At 45.8% G+C, this 20,823-nt stretch overlaps 1 protein-coding gene across 7 annotated transcripts in view; it reads right to left on the bottom strand.

Annotated features, from left to right (window-relative positions):
• Positions 1-19,684: 19,684 nt before the first annotated feature.
• The window catches only part of TMEM106A (transmembrane protein 106A), a 34,398-nt gene continuing 33,259 nt past the window's right edge, over positions 19,685-20,823 (bottom strand). For all 7 annotated transcript variants that reach the window (XM_056547514.1, XM_056547508.1, XM_056547511.1 and 4 more), the window contains exon 8: positions 19,685-20,543. In XM_056547514.1, the coding sequence (XP_056403489.1) occupies positions 20,444-20,543 (100 nt within the window). In that variant the 3' untranslated portion in view covers positions 19,685-20,443. The remainder of the gene's footprint in view (positions 20,544-20,823) is intronic.

Genomic DNA, 20,823 nt, shown 5'->3' with positions numbered 1-20,823 from the left:
ATGGGAGGGGGTGTGAAGCCCGTCACGCCCCCTCCCATAGACTTGCATTGAGGGGCCATGGCTGTGATGTCACAAGCGGGGCACGGCTGTGGCGTCACGAGCCTCCGGCACTGAACCCAACGCTCTAAGCAAACGCCGGGTGCAGCGGCAGGACCCCGCGATCAGACATATTATCTCCTATCCTTTGGATAGGAGATAAGATGTCTAGGGGTGGTGTACCCCTTTAATTTTAAAGGGGTTTCTTTCTAAACAGCGCCACTCCATTTCTCAAGTTGTGTGGGGTATTGCAGCTCAGAACCATTTGACAGAATCAAGTCGCAATACCACACGCAACCCATGGACAGGTGTGGCGCTGTTTCTGTAAGAATTCCAAGCTCTTTTAGGCTACTTTCACACAGTGGAATAGTGCAAAAAAACAGCGAGACTGAAATTGGAATTTCCGTGTCATATGTTTTTTGCTGCCTAAATTCCGCTGTGTACACGGTGCAGCAAAATCCCATTGAAAACAAAAGGACTCTGCAGCAACGGAACAGACTTTTCCCGCTGGATTTTCCTTGAACATTTCGTGTGAACGTTGCCTTGGGGTATAAAAGCAAACTGAACTTTTCCTGGAGCTGGTGGGGGTCACCAAACGTACATAATTGCCTTTTTTATTACTTATCCAAGTATAAAGGAGGCGAATCGATGCCAAACTGCTTAAAGGGGAACTCCACTGGCCAGCATTCGGAACATTTAGTTGACGTCACGCCACACCCCCTCAATGCAATTCTATGGGAAGGGGCGTGGCCAACCCCTGCAGCGCTCATGCAGTGTTCGGAACTAGATGTTCCAAACGCTTGCCAGTGGAGTACCACTTTAAGGGCCACAGACTGGAACGCCTCCTCCCCTATGCCTTCCCCTTACAAACAGCGCCACTCTGTGGGCTGCACCTAGAATTGCAGCTCAGTCCTATTTCATTCAATATTATAGCAATGTGCAAACTCACACTGTGAGGGGGAACTTATCATTGGCGGCAGAGCTGTTTTCTTGTCTATTCAAGGCGCAACTGCGCTAAAATGTTTTGCTCCTGCCGTAAGCAATTTTGTTACCAGTGTTGTAGCAGAGCAAAATTTCCAGCTAAGATTTGCAGCGGTGACTAGAGATGAGCGAACTTACAGTAAATTCGATTCGTCACGAACTTCTCGGCTCGGCAGTTGATGACTTTTCCTGCATAAATTAGTTCAGCTTTCCGGTGCTCCGGTGGGCTGGAAAAGGTGGATACAGTCCTAGTAGACTCTTTCCTAGGACTGTATCCACCTTCTCCAGCCCACCGGAAAGCTGAACTAATTTATGCAGGAAAAGTCAGCAACCGCCGAGCCGAGAAGTTCGTGACGAATCGAATTTACTGTAAGTTCGCTCATCTCTAGTGGTGACGTATTTAAGAACTGCGCCTTTTTTGGACATTTAGGGTAAGGTCACATGTAGCGCATCCGACGCTGCAGACGCACAACTGACTGCCCCCCACTTTGCATCCCGGTTTGTCTGCTCGTGGCAGCAATAAACCACTACGAGCAGACACAGACTGAGCTGTGAGTCATGTGCGCGCATGCGCAGTGTACTCAGACTCTGTTAGGCCGAGTCTCCTTACCCTTAGAATCATTCTTTACAGCTTTGACAGATTCTGCAACGCTTTACAATCAAATTGGTCTGTGTTCCCTATTGGGGGCTCACATTCTAAATTCACCTATTTGGAGTGTGTAAGGAAATCCACACAAACACGGGGAGAACATACAAACTCCTTGCAGATGTTTTCCTTCTTGGGATTTGAATCCAGGACCGTGGTGCTGCAAGGCAACAGTGCCAGCCACTGAGCCACCACACTATTTTGGTGCAATAGCCTACCGCACAATACCACACAATACCGCACAATACCGCACAATACCGCACAATATCGCTTTTAACAACATACCGCAATGGGGGAGATTTATTAAAGGGGTATTCCAGGAAAAAACATCTTATCCCCTATCCAAAGGAACTTCAGACGCAGCTACTAGAGATGAGCGTATTTACAGTAAATTCGATTCGTCACAAACTTCTCGGCTCGGCAGTTGATGACTTATCCTGCATAAATTAGTTCAGCTTTCCGGTGCTCCGGTGGGCTGGAAAAGGTGGATAAAGTCCTAGGAGACTCTTTCCTAGGACTGTATCCACCTTTTCCATCCCACCGGAGCACCTGAAAGCTGAACTAATTTATGCAGGAAAAGTCATCAACTGCCGAGCCGAGAAGTTCGTGACGAATCGAATTTACTGTAAATTCGCTCATCTCTAGCAGCTACGCATAGAATGCGGGCTGCTGCAGGGAGATTGCGGGGGGGGGGGGGGTTCCCAGCCGCCGGCCCCCCACGATCAGACATCTTATCCCCTATCCTTTCAATAGGGGATAAGATGTTTTTGCCTGGAATACCCCTTTAAAAAAGTGTGCAGGGGAAAAGTTGGCCAGTTGCCCATAGCAACCAATCAGATCGCTTTTATATTTCAGAAGCCTTTTTTTTTTTAAAATGAAAGAAGCGATCTGATTGGTGGTCAACTTTTCCTCTGCACAAGTTTTTTTTATAAATCTTTCCCAATAGGTTTATTATTTTTGTTTTGAGAAATCTTCCCCAATACGTATTAGGGTTGGTTTACATTACGTTTTGACCATACGGTCACCGCATCCGGCGGCGGCGGGGGGGGGGAGGGGTAATGGGGATTAGTTAAAACCGGGCGCTTCATGTGAATGAGCCGACCGAAGTCAGATAGAGACTCCGGTCGGCTGATTTTTGCCCCGTATCCGGTTTTCCGACCGGACCTAAAACCGCGGTATAATGTGAACCCACCCTTACGACGATTAACCTTCGCATTAAATCTTATATCCCATGGTACAATCCGTCCACCTATTAAGCCTTTCTTCTTATTTTTAACCCTTCGCTGACCTCTGATTACTTTCGCAATAATGAAATCTACTGAGAAGGTGAATACCGAAATTCCCTACGTCCCGTAGGATGTGGTATAAGGCAATAGCCGTATTGAGACCATTGAGCTCCGTTTGTGAACATACTGCCCCCTAGTGGGATTTGGCAGTGCATACAGTCAGAGCGTTGAGATTCACGTCTTTTAGGTCAGTGTTTTCCAACCAGTGTGCCTCCAGCTGTTGCAAAACTACAACTCCCAGCATGCCCGGACAGCCAAAGGCTGTCCGGGCATGCTGAGAGTTGTAGTTTTGCAGCAGCTGGAGGCACCCTGGTTGGGAAACACTGTTCTATGTTAATGTGTCGCCCCCTGGTGGAATGAACCGGGCGCGAAGGATAAAAACGTATTCCGAAAGAAGTTTTAGTTTAGCTTGTGCCGAGCCCCAATCATTCTAAGGTTATTTCCGCCTGTAAAATTTCCATTCTGCAGACAGCGGGCGCGGGCAAAACACACGGGCGCTAGGACCGCCCAGAAATGCGTCGTCTCCATAGGGGCCAATGCATTATTTCCAAGGGGATTCCGCAGTAAGAACTGACATGTCTATTAGAGATGAGCGAACTTACAGTAAATTCGATTCGTCACGAACTTCTCGGCTCGGCGGTTGCTGACTTTTCCTGCGTAAATTAGTTCAGCTTTCCGGTGCTCCGGTGGGCTGGAAAAGGTGGATACAGTCCTAGGAAAGAGTCTCCTAGGACTGTATCCACCTTTTCCAGCCCACGGGAGCACCGGAAAGCTGAACTAATTTATGCAGGATAAGTCATCAACTGCCGAGCCGAGAAGTTCGTGACGAATCGAATTTACTGTAAGTTCGCTCATCTCTAATGTCAATGTATGCCGCGGGAATTGCGCCATGTGTAAAAAGCAGCAGGATCCGATTAAAAAAAACACAAAGGGAATTTTTTTCACCGGATTCCGCTTGGAAATTCTGCCGTGTGAACATAGCCCAAGCCCCCGTTCACACACACAGGGGGAGATTGATGAAAACCTGTGGTGTGGTGCAGTTGCCCATAGCAACCTATCAGATCGCTTCTTTCAGTTCTCAGGCCTCGTTAAAAATGAAAGCAGCGATCTGATTGGTTGCTATGGGCAACTGCACCACACCACAGGTTTTCATCAATCTCTTCCTATAAGCATTTTGAGCCAAAACCAGAAGTGGAACAAACATAGGGAAAAACTATTATGGAAAGATTTGCGCCCTTTTCCGTGTTTTGGACCCGCTCCTGGTTGTGGCTAATGTGAGCCCAGTCTAACCCCATAAAGGACAATCTTTTTTTCTTTTAAATCAACTGGTGGCAAAAAGTTAAACATATTTGTAAATTACTTCTATTAAAAAATCTTAATCCTTCCAGTACTTATTAGCTGCTGAATGCTACAGAGGAAATTCCTTTCTTTTTGGAACACTGATGACATCACGAGCACAGTGCTCTCTGCTGACATCTCTGTCCATTTTAGCAACCGTGCATAGCAGATGCATAGCAGATGCATAGCAGATGTATCCTAAGGGCAGCATGGTGGCTTAGTGGTTAGCACTGCTGCCTGGCAGTGCTGGGGCCTTAGGTTCAAAGCCCACTAAGGACAACAATAAATAAAGACATTATTATTATAATAACCTCAGCAGAGAGCAGTGTGTTCGTGATGTCATCAGAGAGCATTCCAAAAAGAAAAGAATTTCCTCTGTAGTATTCAGCAGCTAATAAATACAGGAAGGATTAAGATTTTTTGATAGAAGTAATTTACAAATATGTTTAACTTTCTGCCACCAGTTGATTTAAAAAAAGAAAAAAAATTGTTTTTCCACCGGAGTACCCCTTTAACCCTTTAGATCACGGCTGTCAAAGCTGACAGGGGCGTCTAAAGGTACCTTTAACTGCTCCCTGGGGGTCCAGTGGAGTGGATCACCCCCTCTCCCCACTAGCGATCGCGGGGGGCGATACACTTCTGAGGTAGCCGGAGGGTTTACATTCGGCTGCTGCGCTGTGAATGATAAAGCCTGGCAGGACCAGGCTTTATCAATCGTGCGCAGAGCACACAGATCAATGTGGTTCAATGGAATCACATTGATCTGTATGAGGAATCTAATGATTTATTCTTAAAGTCCCCTAACCTCTTCAGGACATAGGGCGTATGGATACGCCCCGCATCCCGAGTCCTTAAGGACCGAGGGCGTATCCATACGCCCGTGGGAATTCCGGCCCCCACCGCTAGCCGGTTGGGGACCGAAGCCGGATGCCTGCTGAAATCGTTCAGCAGGCATCGCGGCATATCGCCCAGGGGGGTCATTATGCCCCCCCATGTCGGCGATCGCCGCAGATAGCTGGACAATTCAGTCCAGCGATCTGCGGCGATTCCGGGTCAATCGAGTCTCCAGTGACCCGGTGACCCGGAATTACTGGCTGTTCAGGGCCGTCTCTGACGGCCCCGAACAGCCAGAGCCTGCAGGGGTGAGGTGGCACTGGTGCCACCTCACGATCGCCCTGATTCGTCGGCCGGATTACCGGCCGACCAATCAGGGCGCCTGCTGCAGGTGTCACTCCCGCACCCGCTCCGCCCCTCTTCCGGAGGACGTGAGCGGGTGCGGGACGTGCACCCCGGGTGCTGGGGACCCCGATCCCCGGCGTCAATGTTTTTTTTTTTTTTTACTTTTGCAAAAGTCGTGAAACACCTGTGGGGTATTAAGGTTCACTTTATCCCATGTTACATTCCCCGAGGGGTCTAGTTTCCAAAATGGTATGCCATGTGTTTTTTTTTTGCTGTTCTGGCACCATAAGGGCTTCCTAAAGGTAACATGCCCCCCAAAAACCATTTCAGAAAAACGTACTCTCCAAAATCCCCTTGTCGCTCCTTCCCTTCTGAGCCCTCTACTGCGCCCGCCGAACACTTTACATAGACATACGAGGTATGTACTTACTCGAGAGAAATTGGGCTACAAATACAAGTAAAAATTTTGTCCTTTTACCCCTTGTAAAAATTCAAAAATTGGGTCTACAAGAACATGTGAGTGTAGAAAATGAAGATTGTGAATTTTCTCCTTCACTTTGCTGCTATTCGTGTGAAACACCTAAAGGGTTAAAACACTTACTGAATGTCATTTTGAATACTTTGGGGGGTGTAGTTTTTACAATGGGGTCATTTATGAGGTATTTCAAATCCACTTCAAACCTGAACTGGTCCCTGAAAAATACTGAGTTTGAAAATTTTGTGAAAAATCGGAAAATTGCTGCTGACCGTTGAAGCCCTCTGGTGTCTTCCAAAAGTAAAAACACGTCAATTTTATGATGCCAACATAAAGTAGACATATTGTATATGTGAACCAAAAAAAAATGTATTCGTAATATCCATTTTCCTTACAAGCAGAGAGCTTCAAAGTTAGAAAAATGCTACATTTTCAAATTTTTCATCAAATTTGGGGATTTTTCACCAAGAAAGGATGCAAGTATCGACAAAAATTTACCACTATGTTAAAGTAGAATATGTCACGAAAAAACAATCTCGGAATCAGAATGATAACTAAAAGCATTCCAGAGTTATTAATGTTTAAAGTGACAGTGGTCAGATGTGCAAAAAACGCTCCGGTCCTTAAGGCCAAAATGGGCCCCGTCCTGAAGGGGCTAAGGGGACTAAAAGTGTTAAAAAAAAAATAGTTTAAAAAATAGTATAAAAACACACATTAACTCCTTCTTAACCCCTTTTCCCAAATTCCTTATAAAAAATATATAAACATAATAAAAATAAATATATGTGATATCGCCGTGTGCGTAAATGTCCGAACTATAAAAACATAAGGTTAATTAAACTGCATGGTCATTGGCGTACACGTAAAAAAAAGTCAAAAATTGCATATTTTTGTCACTTTGTATACCCTAAAAAATGTAGAAAAAGTGATCAAAAAGTCCCATCAAAACAATCATAGTACTGATAAAAACTTCAGATCATGGTGCAAAAAAAACGAGGCCTCATATAGCCCCGTAAGCCCAAAAATAACAAAGTTTTAGGGGTCAAAAGAGGACAATTTTAAACATACCAATTTTGGCGCATGTAGTTATAATTTTTTTAAAGTAGTGAAATAAAGAAAACCTATATAGATTGGGAATCATTATAACCATATGGACCTACAGAATAAACATATGGTGTAATTTTAACTGAAAAGTGCTCTGCGTAGAATCGGAAGCCCGATGGCGTTTTTTTTTTTTTTTTTTTTTCAATTTTGCCAAAGTACAGTTGGTGGCACAAAAAATAAGCCCTCATATGATTTTTAGGTGATGAGAAAAAATGAAAGGGCAAAAACGAAAAAAACGGTGGTCCTTAAGGGGTACTCCGGGGAAATATAACTTATTCCCTAACCAAAGGACAAGGGATACATTTTTGATCACTGAGGGAACGACCACTGGGGCACCTGTGATCTCCTGCATGGGGCACGGCTACTCATCCCCACCCTCATAGAGGAGCTTCAGCGGCAGCCTGCTCAGCCAATCACCAGGAGACGGGATCTTGGCTGAGATGCGCTGAGGACCGATGAGTAGCCGGGGGCCAGTGCAGCAGATGGTGGGGGGGGGGGGCCAAGTGGTCAAACCTTCTGCGATCAGAAATGTATCCTATATCCTGTGCAGAGGATAAGTTTTATTTCGGAGTACCCCTTTAAAGGGGTACACCAGTGGAAAAGCCGGTAATTACTCAAGGGTAATTGTGTTTCCTCGAGCCATGACAGAACCAACTGAGAGGTACTCCGCCCCTAAGGCCAGGAAACCTAGAGGATAAAAGGTAGGTCCCTCCTCCCCAGCCTCAGTGAATTTCCGAGACTAGAAGGGCCTACCATTGGTTAGTATACAAAATAAACATAATACTACAGAAATAGGAAGAAAGAAGATAATAAGGATGAACCCCATACTAGTGCAGAAAAAAACAAAATAATTCTTCCAAAGCATAGGGTGGGAATGCCCCGGTGCTGTCATGGTGATTACCGGTGAGTAATTACCGGTGTGAGGTGGTTTTTTGCGCCCCCGTAGATCCATGCGTCCGCTCCTCCTCCAGCTCTCCGAACATTTCCGAAGCTAGAGCTCGGGGAGGGCAGAGCAAGGGGAGGGAGGAGGTTCACGCCCCCTCCCTCATCTCCCCTCCCTGAGCTCGGCTGCTCGGCGGGACGCAGATCTCTACGGCACACCCCCTCCCTGAGGACATAGATCTTCACGGCAGGTCCCTCCCTCATCTCCCCTCCCTGAGAACGTAGAGCAGTGCTCCCAATGAGCTCTATGTGTAAAGGGGGACATACTGCATGGGCTAAAGGGGGACATACTGCACGGGCTAAAGGGGGACATTTAGCCTGAACAGTATGTCCCCCTTTAGCCCGTGTAGTATGTCCCCCTTTACACTGGGTATGTCCTCATTGGGAGCACTGCTCTACGTCCTCAGCTCCGGGAGATGAAGGAGGGGACCTGCCGTGGCGATCTATGTCCTCAGGGAGGGGGCATGGCCGTAGAGATCTGCGTCCAGCCGAGCTCAGGGAGGGGAGATGTGGGAGGGGACGTGAACCTCCTCCCTCCCCTTGCTCTGCCCTCCCCCAGTTCTAGCTTCGGAAATGTTCGGAGAGCTGGGGGAGGAGCGGACGCATGGATCTACGGGGGCGCAAAAAAACACCTCACACCGGCTTCCAGCACCAACTGAGAGAATATCAGAGATAACCAGAGGGCGGGACTACAGCCTGGAGGACTTTCCGGCCAAAAGAAACAGCAGAGGAAGAATTGTCCACATCCACCCTGTAGTGCTTGAAAAGGTAAGTGGAGACGACCAGGTGGCCACCGTGCAAATCTGGATTATGGAAGCTCCTCTTCTCTGGGTCCAAGAGGAGGCCAATGATCTAGTGGAATGAGCCCTAAGACCTGAAGGAGGGGAATCTCCAGAAGCTACATAGGCTGGAGATATAGCTTGTTTAATCCACCTAGTGATAGAGCTCCTGAATAAATAAAGATGAGGACTTCCTAAAGGACTGAGCTTTCTCTAGATATTCTAGAATACACCTCCTCACATCTACACTATGGAAAAGGTTCTCTTCTTCATTAGAAGGGTCAGAACAGAAGGATGGCAAAACAATTGTGGTGGTCGCCTTGTGGGTGTGAGTGGTGGTCGGGATGTTGCTGTGCAGGTTATAAAGGGCGCTATTAACCCTTGTCAGTCGTGACTCCAGGGTGAGGGTTAAATGCTGTATGACTTGGCCTATCGCCACCCTTCCCAAGGACGATAGGTGTTTGCAGTATAAAGTATTGTCCACAACCAGAGCTTCGCTGAGATTGACCGTTGGTTGGGACGTTTAGTAAGTTCTTTATCTTGTAGGGATTTAGTATGCGCAGGTCCGCTGGATTTAGGGTTTCTGTTTAGGTCCAGGGTCCTTGCCAATAATTGAGGAGAATTTAGAAGAACTCACTGTGTAATTCAGCTGAGGCCGCAAGGCTTTGGCCTAGTAATTGTCGTTGAAAGTTGCGGCGGTCCTACCTCATTAAGTGACAGCAACCCAAGAGAGAGACTAATGGCCGCAGCTCCCTTATATGGGCAGGGGCTGGCCGTTTTATGATTGGTCCGTGCCATCTGTCAATCAGCCTCACAAAGCATTGTGGGTATCACATGTTCTATGAACCTCCAAAGGTCCTTTTCACTAACCATAGAGACTAAAGCCTCGTCACGTGACCCACAGGTCCCGCGACGCAGCGCAATGTAAGTACACTTTCTATATACATTTATACACTTTTACCTTAACAATATATTCACTTTCTAAGGGGTGACTAGGGGAAGACTAGACCTGAGGACCCCACGGTTCCTAGGAACTCTGACTTTGGGGACCCCTACCAAGGTACTGTATGTAATATGGTACCAGGACACCACACAATGTTCTGTGACACGTGGAATCTGGACACTACTTTCGGTAGGTAAGCAGGATCGGGGTAAAAGATGACTCTGTCATCTAGTATGTTAGTATAGGGCTCTACACTGGAAAGGGCCGACAGGTCCCCAACTCTCCTGGTGGATGTTACTGCTACTAGCAAAGCAGATTTTAGCACTAGATTTTTGAGAGGTATAATATCTAGGGGCTCAAAGGGATCAGACATAAAGGCGTTTAACACTAGGGAGAGATCCCAAGAAGGTGGCCTAGGAAAATCCCAAATGGTAAGTTTTTTTTAACTGCCTTAAAAATGAGCTCCTAAAGCTGAGACCTGAACCTTAAGGGTGGCCAATTTAAGACCCTTATCCAACCCCCTCTGCAAGAAACTCAAAATACTGGCCATGTCTAGGGAAAATAGATCTAAATCTAAGCCTTCCAGATTATAAAGTAGGTGTGGAGAGGTGTGCGCCCCTCACTGGTGTGGAGAGGTGTGCGCCCCTCACTGGTGTGGAGAGGTGTGTGCCCCTCACTGGTGTGGAGAGGTGTGCGCCCCTCACTGGTGTGGAGAGGTGTGCGCCCCTCACTAGTGTGGAGAGGTGTGCGCCCCTCACTGGTGTGGAGAGGTGTGCGCCCCTCACTGGTGTGGAGAGGTGTGCGCCCCTCACTGGTGTGGAGAGGTGTGGAGAGGTGTGCGCCCCTCACTGGTGTGGAGAGGTGTGGAGAGGTGTGCGCCCCTCACTGGTGTGGAGAGGTGTGGAGAGGTGTGCGCCCCTCACTGGTGTGGAGAGGTGTGTGCCCCTCACTGGTGTGGAGAGGTGTGGAGAGGTGTGCGCCCCTCATTGGTGTGGAGAGGTGTGGAGAGGTGTGTGCCCCTCACTGGTGTGGAGAGGTGTGCGCCCCTCACTGGTGTGGAGAGGTGTGGAGAGGTGTGCTCCCCTCACTGGTGTGGAGAGGTGTGGAGAGGTGTGCGCCCCTCACTGGTGTGGAGAGGTGTGCGCCCCTCATTGGTGTGGAGAGGTGTGCGCCCCTCATTGGTGTGGAGAGATGTGGAGAGGTGTGCGCCCCTCACTGGTGTGGAGAGGTGTGGAGAGGTGTGCGCCCCTCATTGGTGTGGAGAGGTGTGGAGAGGTGTGCGCCCCTCATTGGTGTGGAGAGGTGTGGAGAGGTGTGCGCCCCTCACTGGTGTGGAGAGGTGTGGAGAGGTGTGCGCCCCTCACTGGTGGGGATCGCAGTTCGGCGCTGCAAGGTGGCCGCCTGTCACAGATGCACGGAGGGCAGCAGAGGTTTATTGGGTAAAAAGACATAGAGAGACCCAATAAACCTGTTTGCTTTTACCTCCGCTGCCCTCCGTGCATACCTCTCCACACCTTTGATTCTCCAGACCGCCATCCTCGATGACCAGGACCAGGACACAAGGCTGCCACAAGGACCTTCTTTGAGTATATATACTCATCTGTGCGCTTCACAGTGTTGTGCCTGCAGCAAAGGGGGGTGTGCAATGTCACCGTGTATTTGCTAACCCAAATCAATCAGTCCTGCATCATTGGAAAACTGCTACACTTAGAGAGTGCCTCTCTTTTTCTGTTCCCTTTCTATATATGTATCCCAGATTCTAAAGTAGATGTTACAGATTTCCTACTAACTTGTAGAGTAGAGATCACTGTTACTGAGAGACCCTTGTTCCTTAAAGGAGAACTACGGGATGGAAAATTGTATCCCCTATCCTAAGGATAGGGAATAAGTTTCAGAACGCGGGGGTCCGACCGCTGGGGCCCCCCACGATCTCCAGTACGAGAGCACGTGTCAACCACCACACGAGGTGGCGGCTGACACGCGCCCTCCATTTACTGCTATGGGAAGCGCTGCCTTTGGCAATTTTCGGCTCTCCCACAGCAGTGTATGGAGGGGGCCTGTCAGCTGTTGCTTCGTGCGGTGGTCAACACGCCCTCTCTAACCATAGAGCCGGGGCCCCGTACGGGAGATAGCGGGGGGCCCCAGCGGTCGGACCCCCCGCAATCTGAAACTTATCCCCTATCCTTAGGATAGGGGATACATTTTTCAATCCCGCAGTTCTCCTTTAAGATTAACCTTTCAAGGGCCAGGTAGTCAAATTAAGGTTTTTCACTTGAGGATGGACAATCGGCCCCTGAGATAGTAAATTGTCTATTTCTGGTAGCACCCATGGGTCTGACTGTGACATGGACCTCAGAGCCGAGAACCAGGCCCTCCGGGGCCAGAACGGGGCTATTAGGATTACAAATATTTTCTCCTCTCTGATTTTGCTTATCACCCTCGGTAAAAGCTGTATTGAGGGGAACGCATCGGCTATGTTCCAGTCCCACCGCCCAGGGCCTTTCTGTTGGGTCTAGGGAGCAAAAAGTTCTTACTTGGTGGTTTTGTCTTGTGGCAAATAAGTCCACCTGAGGAACTCCCCATAGCAGTGTAATGTTTTGGAAGATGTCCAGGTTCAGTCTCCATTCTCTCTGGTGTAGACTGTGATGGCTGAGAAAATCGGCTTTTACATTCTGGGCTCCCCTTTAGGTGTACGGCTGTGAGAGACGAAAGACGATCTGCTGCGAAGGAAAAAATTTGAGTAGCAATAGACATGAGATTTTTGCTTTTTGTGGTCCCTGGCGATTTACTGCTGCGGATTGGTCTGACAGAGTTTTGACATTTCTTTGGAATAGACAAGGCCTGATCCGGACTTTTTTGAACGGCCAGTAACTCTTTGTAATTTGAAGAGAGGGACGACTCCTCCTTTCCCTATTCCCTTTCCTCCTTCCCTGAAAATTTGTGTCCAAAATCGATAAGGAAGTCAAAAGAAGAGACTAAGACTGCACTCACCATCCAAACAAAACTTTATTGACAGATACCAGGCATATTAAGCAGGTACGGTGGTGGAGGTGGGGGACATGACCGGGACAGACTGTTTCACGCTCTCACAGCGCTTCTTCCTGACGGTCTGGTCTAGATAGGGGACAAAAGTTTTTACCCCTTCTCTGATATGGGCCGCCATCTCGGAAATGATATTTGTAAATAGCCTTGGGCCAACCGAGATACCAAAGGGCAGGGCCCGGAACTGGAGAAGCACCACTTCCGAATTTAAAAGGGTTTTCCAGGAAATTTTTTATATATATCAACTGGCTCCAGAAAGTTAAACAGATTTGTAAATTCCTTCTATTAAAAAAATCTTAATCCTTTCAGTACTTATGAGCTGCTGAAGTTGAGTCCTTTTCTGTCTAAGTGCTTTCTGATGACACTTGTCTCGGGAACTGTCCAGAGTAGAAGCAAATCCCCATAGCAAACCTCTTCCACTCTGTGCAGTTCCCGAGACAAGCAGAGATGTCAGCAGAGAGCACTGTTGTCAGACAGAAAAGAACAACTCAACTTCAGCAGCTGATCATTATTGGAAGGATTAAGATTTTTTTTAATAGAAGTAATTAACAAATCTGTTTAACTTTCTGGAGCCAGTTTTTCCCTGGAATACCCCTTTAATAGTACCGCTATCGTCAGGTACTTCTGATGATCCTGGTGAATAGGCATCTTTTAGGTCTAGTGAGACCATATAACAGTCTTTTGTTAACAGATTTACTGTAGACTTTATGGTTCATATTAAGAATTTTTGATAAATCAGGAACTTCTTTAGAGGTTTCAGGTTTATTATTCTCCGATATGAACAGTCTAGGTATTTTTTATTTTTTTTACTAGAAAAAGGGAGTAGTAATACCCCTGCCCCTCTTCTTCCCTTGGGACTGGAATCAGCACATCTTTTTGGATTAAAGAAAAAACTTCCTGTTCTAAAGCGGATTGACCTCCTTGATCCCGATTTTCTGTGACTAACCGGCGCGGAGGAGGCAGACTGGAGAACTCCAACCGCAGGCCCTCTTTAATGGTACTTAGGACCCAGCTGCTGTTTGATATTTTCTCCCATTCCGGAAAGAAATTCCACAGTCTGCCTCCTACCCGCCCCGAAACATCATTGTGGGTTAAGCTTTTTGGGGTTACTTGGGGACTGTTTAAAGGGGTATTCCAGGAAAATATATATATATATATATATATATATATATATATATATATATCTCAACTGGCTCCAGAAAGTTAAACAGATTTGTAAATTACTTCTATTAAAAAAATCTTAATCCTTTCAGTACTTATGAGCTGCTGAAGTTGAGTTGTTCTTCTCTAAGTGCTCTCTGATGACACCTGTCTCGGGAACTGTCCAGAGTAGAAGCAAATCCCCATAGCAATAACCTCATCTACTCTGTGCAGTTCCCAAGACAAGCAGAGATGTCAGCAGAGAGCACTGTTACCAGACAGAAAAGAGCAACTCAACTTCAGCAGCTGATAATTATTGGAAGGATTTTTTTTTTATAGAAGTAATTTACAAAACTGTTTAACTTTCTGGAGCCAGTTGATATAAAAATAAATAAATAAAAGTCCACTGTATCGCGTTCCTGGCCCCTAGATTTCTTATTGGGACGGAAAGACTTATTAGGCCTGCAGGTTTGAGAATAAGGGAAAGTTTTTTTCCTATCTCCCACTTTCTCTAAAATATCTGATAATACAGAACCAAACAAAAATTGACCTTCACAGGGAATTGTACAAAGCAATTTTTTTTTTTTTAACCTATTTCACCGGACCAATTTTTTTTGCCAAAGTGCCCTGCGGGCAGAATTGGCTAAAGCTGCTGACCTTGCAGACAACCTGAGGGCATCTGTCCTTAAGGACGTGGGGCATATGCAAACACCCGTGGGAATTCCAGTCCTCGCCGCTAGCCGGTTCGGGACCGGGATGCCTGCTGAAATCATTCAGCAGGCATCCCGGCACATCGCCGAGGGGGGTCCTGAGCCCCCCCCCCCATGTCGGTGATCGCAGAAAAAAAGTGATCTTTACTGTGGCAACCACTAGGAAGGCCAAACTGCAACTCCCAGCATGCCCAGACTGCCAAAGGCTGTCTGGGCATGCTGGGAGTGGTAGTTTTGCAATATCTGGAGGGTCACAGTTTGGAGACCACTGTTACAGTGGTGCCCAAACGGTAGCCCTCCAGATGTTGCCAAACTACAACTCTCAGCATGCCTCGACTGCCCAGGCATGCTGGGAGTTGTAGTTCTGTAACATCTGTCCCTTCAGATTTTGCAATTTTCATGACATTTTTGAAAATTGCTGCTCTACTTTGAAGCCCTCTAATTTTTTCAAAAAGCAAAAATATGTCCATTTTATGATTCCAACATAAAGTAGACATATTGTATTAGTGAAGAAAAATAAAATGTATTTGGAATATTCATTTTCCTTACAAGCAGAGAGTTTCAAAGTTAGAAAAATGCTAAATTTTCAAAATTTTCATGAAATTTTGGGATTTTTCTCCAAAAAAGGATGCAGTAACGCCGAAAATTTACCACCAAAATAAAGTAGAATATGTCAAGAAAAAACAATCTAAGAATCAGAATATTCGGTAAAAGCGTTTTCGAGTTATTAATTCGTAAAGCGACGGTGGTCAGAATTGCGAAAAAGGGCTCAGTCCTTAAGGTGTTAAAGGGGTACTCCGCTGCTCAACGTTTGGAACAAACTGTTCCAAATGCTGGAGCCGGCAGCTCGTGACATCATAGCCCCGACCCCTCATGACATCATGCTCCACCCCCTCAATGCAAGTCTATGGGAGGGGGCGTGACTGCCGTCACGCCCCCTCCCATAGACTTGCATTGAGGGGGCAGGGTGTGACGGCATGAGGGGGCGGGGATATGACATCACAGGCTCCAGACTCCAGCGTTCGGAACAATTTCTTCCAAACGCTGAGCAGCGGAGTACCCTTTTAAATTATTAGTCTCTTCAGTGGAAAATAAAGGTTTTCCCAAGGAATCATCCTCAGAAGAAGAGGAGTTTTCTTCGGACTCAGAGGAAGGCTCTACGGCACCCTCTTCCTCGGAACTTACATTTACCACTTGAGACACAACTGTCCAGAGCAGGAGAGGTTTGCTATGGGGATTTGCTGCTACTCTGGACAGTTCCTGAGACAGACAGAGGTGTCAGCAGAGAGCACTGTTCTCAAACAGAAAAGAACAACTCAACTTCAGCAGCTGATAAGTACTGGAAGGATTAAGATTTTTTTAAATAGAAGTAATTTACAAATCTGTTTAACTTTCTGGAGCGAGTTGATATAAAAAAAAAAGTTTTTTCATGGAATACACCTTTAAATAGATTTGTAAATGACTTCTATTTAAAAATCTTAATCCTTTCAGTACTTATCAGCTACTGTATACTACAGAGGAAGTTGTGTAGTTCTTTCCAGTCTGACCACAGTGCTCTCTGCTGACACCTCTGTCCGTGTCAGGAACTGTCCAGAGTAGAAGAGGTTTGCTATGGGGATTTGCTTCTACTCTGGACAGTTCCTGACAGGGACAGAGGTGTCAGCAGCGAGCACTGTGGTCGGACTGGAAAGAACTACACAACTTCCTGTGGAGCATAGAGCAGCTGATAAATACTGGAAGGATTAAGATTTTTTAATAGAAGTAATTAACAAATCTATTTAAAGGGGTATTCCATGAAAAAACTTTTATTTTTTTTTCATATCAACTGGCTTTGTAAATTACTCCTATTAAAAAAAATCTTAATCCTTCCAGTACATATCAGCTGTTGAAGTTGAGTTGTTCTTTTCTGTTTAACTTGCTGGCACCAGTTGATTTATTTATTTATTTGTTTTTATTGTTTTCCACCGGAGTACCCCTTTAAAACTGCATGGCTCTTTTGGACTCACGGCGTACTCTAACATATGAAGGGGATAGTCATCCCCTTCTGATTGACAGATTTAAACCAAATGTAATAGGGTCATGTATCCACCCCTTATATGTTATGTTAAATTTGAGACAACTGTATCAAGGGGGTCAAGCAGCAGACCTTACTTCAGTCAACAAACACTTCAATGTAGAAGATATTACATTCAACTTTATTGGTATCAAATTTAATAAAATTATGTCCATTAACAAACAAAACAAAACTTTTATTCTTACAAAGAGACGATAAAACAAGAGGAATGTGAAAGGCTTGAATGAAAACGCGTTCGTCCTTGACTACAAGATTTCCCGTATAACCAAGTAAATGCCGCAATGCAATACAAACATCTAACCGTGTGGTCAGCATTCACATGACTGTAAGTATCATAGGATATCTCCAGCATGCCCCTACAGCCAAAGCCTGCTGAGATGAGTGGGAAGCCTTGATTTACCTTCAAGAGACAACATGGATCTTCTGGAGGAGGCAGACAAGCCTTTGGCCTTCCAAGCATGCTGGAGGAAAAAAAACACTGTATTCGAGGATTGTTTGAGCTGGATTGCTCTGTACCTATGCAATTCAGTGTGTCCCTGTGGGAAACATCATTCATATCTAGGGCACCATGGCAAGTAGGGCATCTCAAAAATAATTGTCGGAGCACCCTCATTAGGGAACAATAGGTGGCAGCATTATATTCAGGGGGTACAGTAGGTAGCAGTATGCAGGAGGTACAGTGGATGGTAGTTTTATATTCAGGGGATAAAGTGGGTGGCAGTATTATATGCAGGAGGTACAGCAGCTGGCAGTATTATATTCAAGGGGTAAAGTGGGTGGCAGTATTATATTCAGGGGGTACAGCATGTGGCAGTATTATTTGAAGGTACAGTAGGTGGCAGTATTATATTCAGGGGTACAGTAGGTGGCAGTATTATATGCAGGAGGTACAGTGGATGGCAGTATTATATTCAGGGGGTACAGTGGCTGGCAGTATTTGCAGGAGGTACAGTAGGTGGCAGTATTATATGCAGGGGTACAGTAGGTGGCAGTATTATATGCAGGAGGTACAGTAGGTGGCAGTATTATATTCAGAGGTACAGTAGGTGGCAGTATTATATGCAGGAGGTACAGTGGATGTCAGTATTATATTCAGGGGATAAAGAGGGTGGATAAGCAGGAGGTACAGTAGGTGGCAGTATTATATTCAGGGGGTACTGTATGTGGCAGTATTATATGTAGGAGGTACAGTGGATGGCAGTATTATATTCAGGGGTGCAGTGGGTGTCAGTATTGTATGCAGGAGGTACAATAGGTGGCAGTATGAAGGAGGTACAGTGGATTGTAGTTTTATATTCAGGGGATACAGTGTGTGGCGGCATTCTATTCAGGGGGTACAGTATTTAGCAGAATAATAATGATTATTGTCATCATACAGAGGATGAGGATCTACTGACAAAGTGAGGAGTTAATGATGTCTGGGTGTCAGACTCTGCAGAGAAGATGGAGCTAGAAGACGTCCTGACGTCTGGACCAGATGAAGAAGAAAAGTTAACAAAAGATATCACTCAGGTCACTGATATCATTGTGCATTCTCCTGACTGTCCCATCAGTGCTGTAGTCACTGATATCTTTGTGCGGCTGAGTAAGGGGTCATCCGGAATTGGGGACGTGAGACATCAGGTGGTAGAGGGGCCCAGGGCAATTTTTCGCACTGGGGCCCTGGGGTTTCTAGCTACACCCCTGGGAAACATCATTCATATCTAGGGCCCCATGGCAGGTAGGGCATCTCAAAAATAATTGTCGGAGCACCATCATTTGGGAAGTCAGTGAGATTTACAACTGATGATGATGAAATACTCTTTGGGTAGGATATACACACACAGACAATCCAGGCAGTGATGAGCAGTGGGGACCAGGCGCCATTAGTTCAGGATAGGGAAGGTAAGTATATATAATTTTTATTATTATTATTTATAAATATTTTTTTTTATTCTTATTTTTTTCCCACAGTCTGGTCACTTTTAAAGGGGTACTCCGGTGGAAAAAAAATTTTTTTATCAACTAGTGCCAGAAAGTTAAACTGATTTGTAAATTACTTCTATTAAAAAATCTTAATCCTTCCAGTACTTTTTAGCAGCTGTATGCTACAGAGGAAATTATTTTCTTTTATAATTTCTTTTTTTGTCTTGACCACAGTGCTCTTTGCTGACACCTCTGTCCGTATCATGAACTGTCCAGAGCAGGAGAAAATCCCCATAGCAAACCTATGCTGCTCTGGACAGTTCCTGACACGGACAGAGGTGTCAGCAGAGAGCACTGTGGTCAAGACAAAGAAATTCGAAAAGAATCATTTTCTCTGTAGCATACAGCTGCTTAAAAGTACTGGAAGGGTAAAGATTTTTTTTAATAGAAGTAATTTACAAATCTGTTTAACTTTCTGGCACCAGTTGATTAAAAAAAAATAATAATGTTTTCCACCGGAGTACCCCTTTAAAAGTGACCAGACTGTGGGAAAAAATAAGAATAAATAAATAAATAATTATATATACTTACCTTCCCTATCCTGGACTAATGGGGCCTGGTCCCCACTGCTCATCACTGCCTGGATTATCTGTGTGTGTATATCCCGCCGCTGGGGACCCCCACAATCTTGCATTCGTCACACGGGGGCGGAGTCTTGACGTCACGATACTCCGGCCCCTGTGGTCGGCACCTGGAAGTTTGTGAGCTGGCAGCGCGGCGTGCAGCTCAAAGAGGTGGGTATGGAATGTAAGATTGCGGGGGTCCTCAGCGGCGGGACCCCCGCGGTCAGACATCTTATCCCCTATCCTTAGGATAGGGGATAAGATGTCTTAGGGCCGGAGTACCCCTTTAAGAGTCATGAAGCTTCATTTAAAGGGGTTGTCCAGGAATAGAAAACCAGAGCTAATTTCTTCCTAAAACAGCACCAGCCATGTCCACAGGTTGTGTGTGGTATTGCAGCTCGGTTCCATTGAAGTGATTGGAGATAAGTTGTAATACCACACACAACCTGAGGACAGAGGTGGTGCTGTTTTTGGAATAAATTAGTTCTGGTTTTCTATTCCTGGATAACCCCTTTAACTCAAATTTAACCATTGGATTGATGGGAATGCCGGCATCCACATCTGAACACTACTTAAAATTAAACAGGACCTCATTCTTGTGACTGTGGGGGTCCACAATAGTCAGACGCCCCAGCAACTGGATGCTTATCACCTATCCTGCACAAAGGGGGGGATGAGTGTTGGTGGTGGTCGAACTCGTTTAGGACCCTGCACTATTTTTCTGGAGGGTTCCTTTAGGAAACACCCACATGTTACATATCGGTGAGCAGATCCTGATCCTAATGTGAATGGGGCCGCCGGACTATCCCCCAAATATTTCTCATTATTGTGACCTCACATGTAATAATCGGAGCACGTGTCTTACATAGATACTAGAAGTGCTTGGTGCCATTGGAGATACTGGGGGATATATTTATCAAAACCTGTCCAGAGGAAAAGTTGCTGAGTTGCCCATAGCAACCAATCAGATCGCTTCTTTCATTTTGAACAATGCCTCTGCAAAATGAAAGAAGTGATCTGATTGGTTGCTATGGGCAACTGGGCAAATTTTCCTCTGGACAGGTTTTGATAAATCTCCCCCACTCTTCACATTCAGATATCTTCACAGTATACAAGAATCTGCAGTATTGGTTGACCTATAGAATAACCATGGATATTGTCCACTTTCGAGGTTTCTCCACCATTTCCATGGAATTCTCCTCAGAAATTTTTTTTTTAATCTTATATCCATTCGGGCGTTTCAGTGCGGGACTGAAGAGTTGCTGTGACAATCCAGGTACTCGTAACCCTCAAATGGTATCTGCTCCACGTGTCCAAGGTACGAACAGTTCAAGGAGCCCCTGAGGAGGAAGGTAATAGAATTATCAGATTGGGTTTCAATTTGACAATAAAATTTGGATTCTTTAGAATTAGAAATTTTCCTGATTTATTTTGGATTTGAGCGGTGCGAAGGTAAGCGGTGATACTATATGCATTACACCTTCCACTGACTACATTCACTACCCAGCCAATCAGTGTAATGTACAGGAGCAGAGACCCCTCACTCTGATTGGAGTCCCTGGTCCAATGCATTCTTTGCTTGGGCAACCAGGGCACTTCAGGATCAGGATCTGAATATGA

The sequence above is a fragment of the Hyla sarda genome, chromosome 12 (genome assembly GCF_029499605.1).
Source record: "Hyla sarda isolate aHylSar1 chromosome 12, aHylSar1.hap1, whole genome shotgun sequence".
NCBI lineage: Eukaryota > Metazoa > Chordata > Amphibia > Anura > Hylidae > Hyla > Hyla sarda.
Note: the sequence above shows the minus strand (reverse complement) of the source record. Positions and strands in the feature narration are given on the sequence as shown.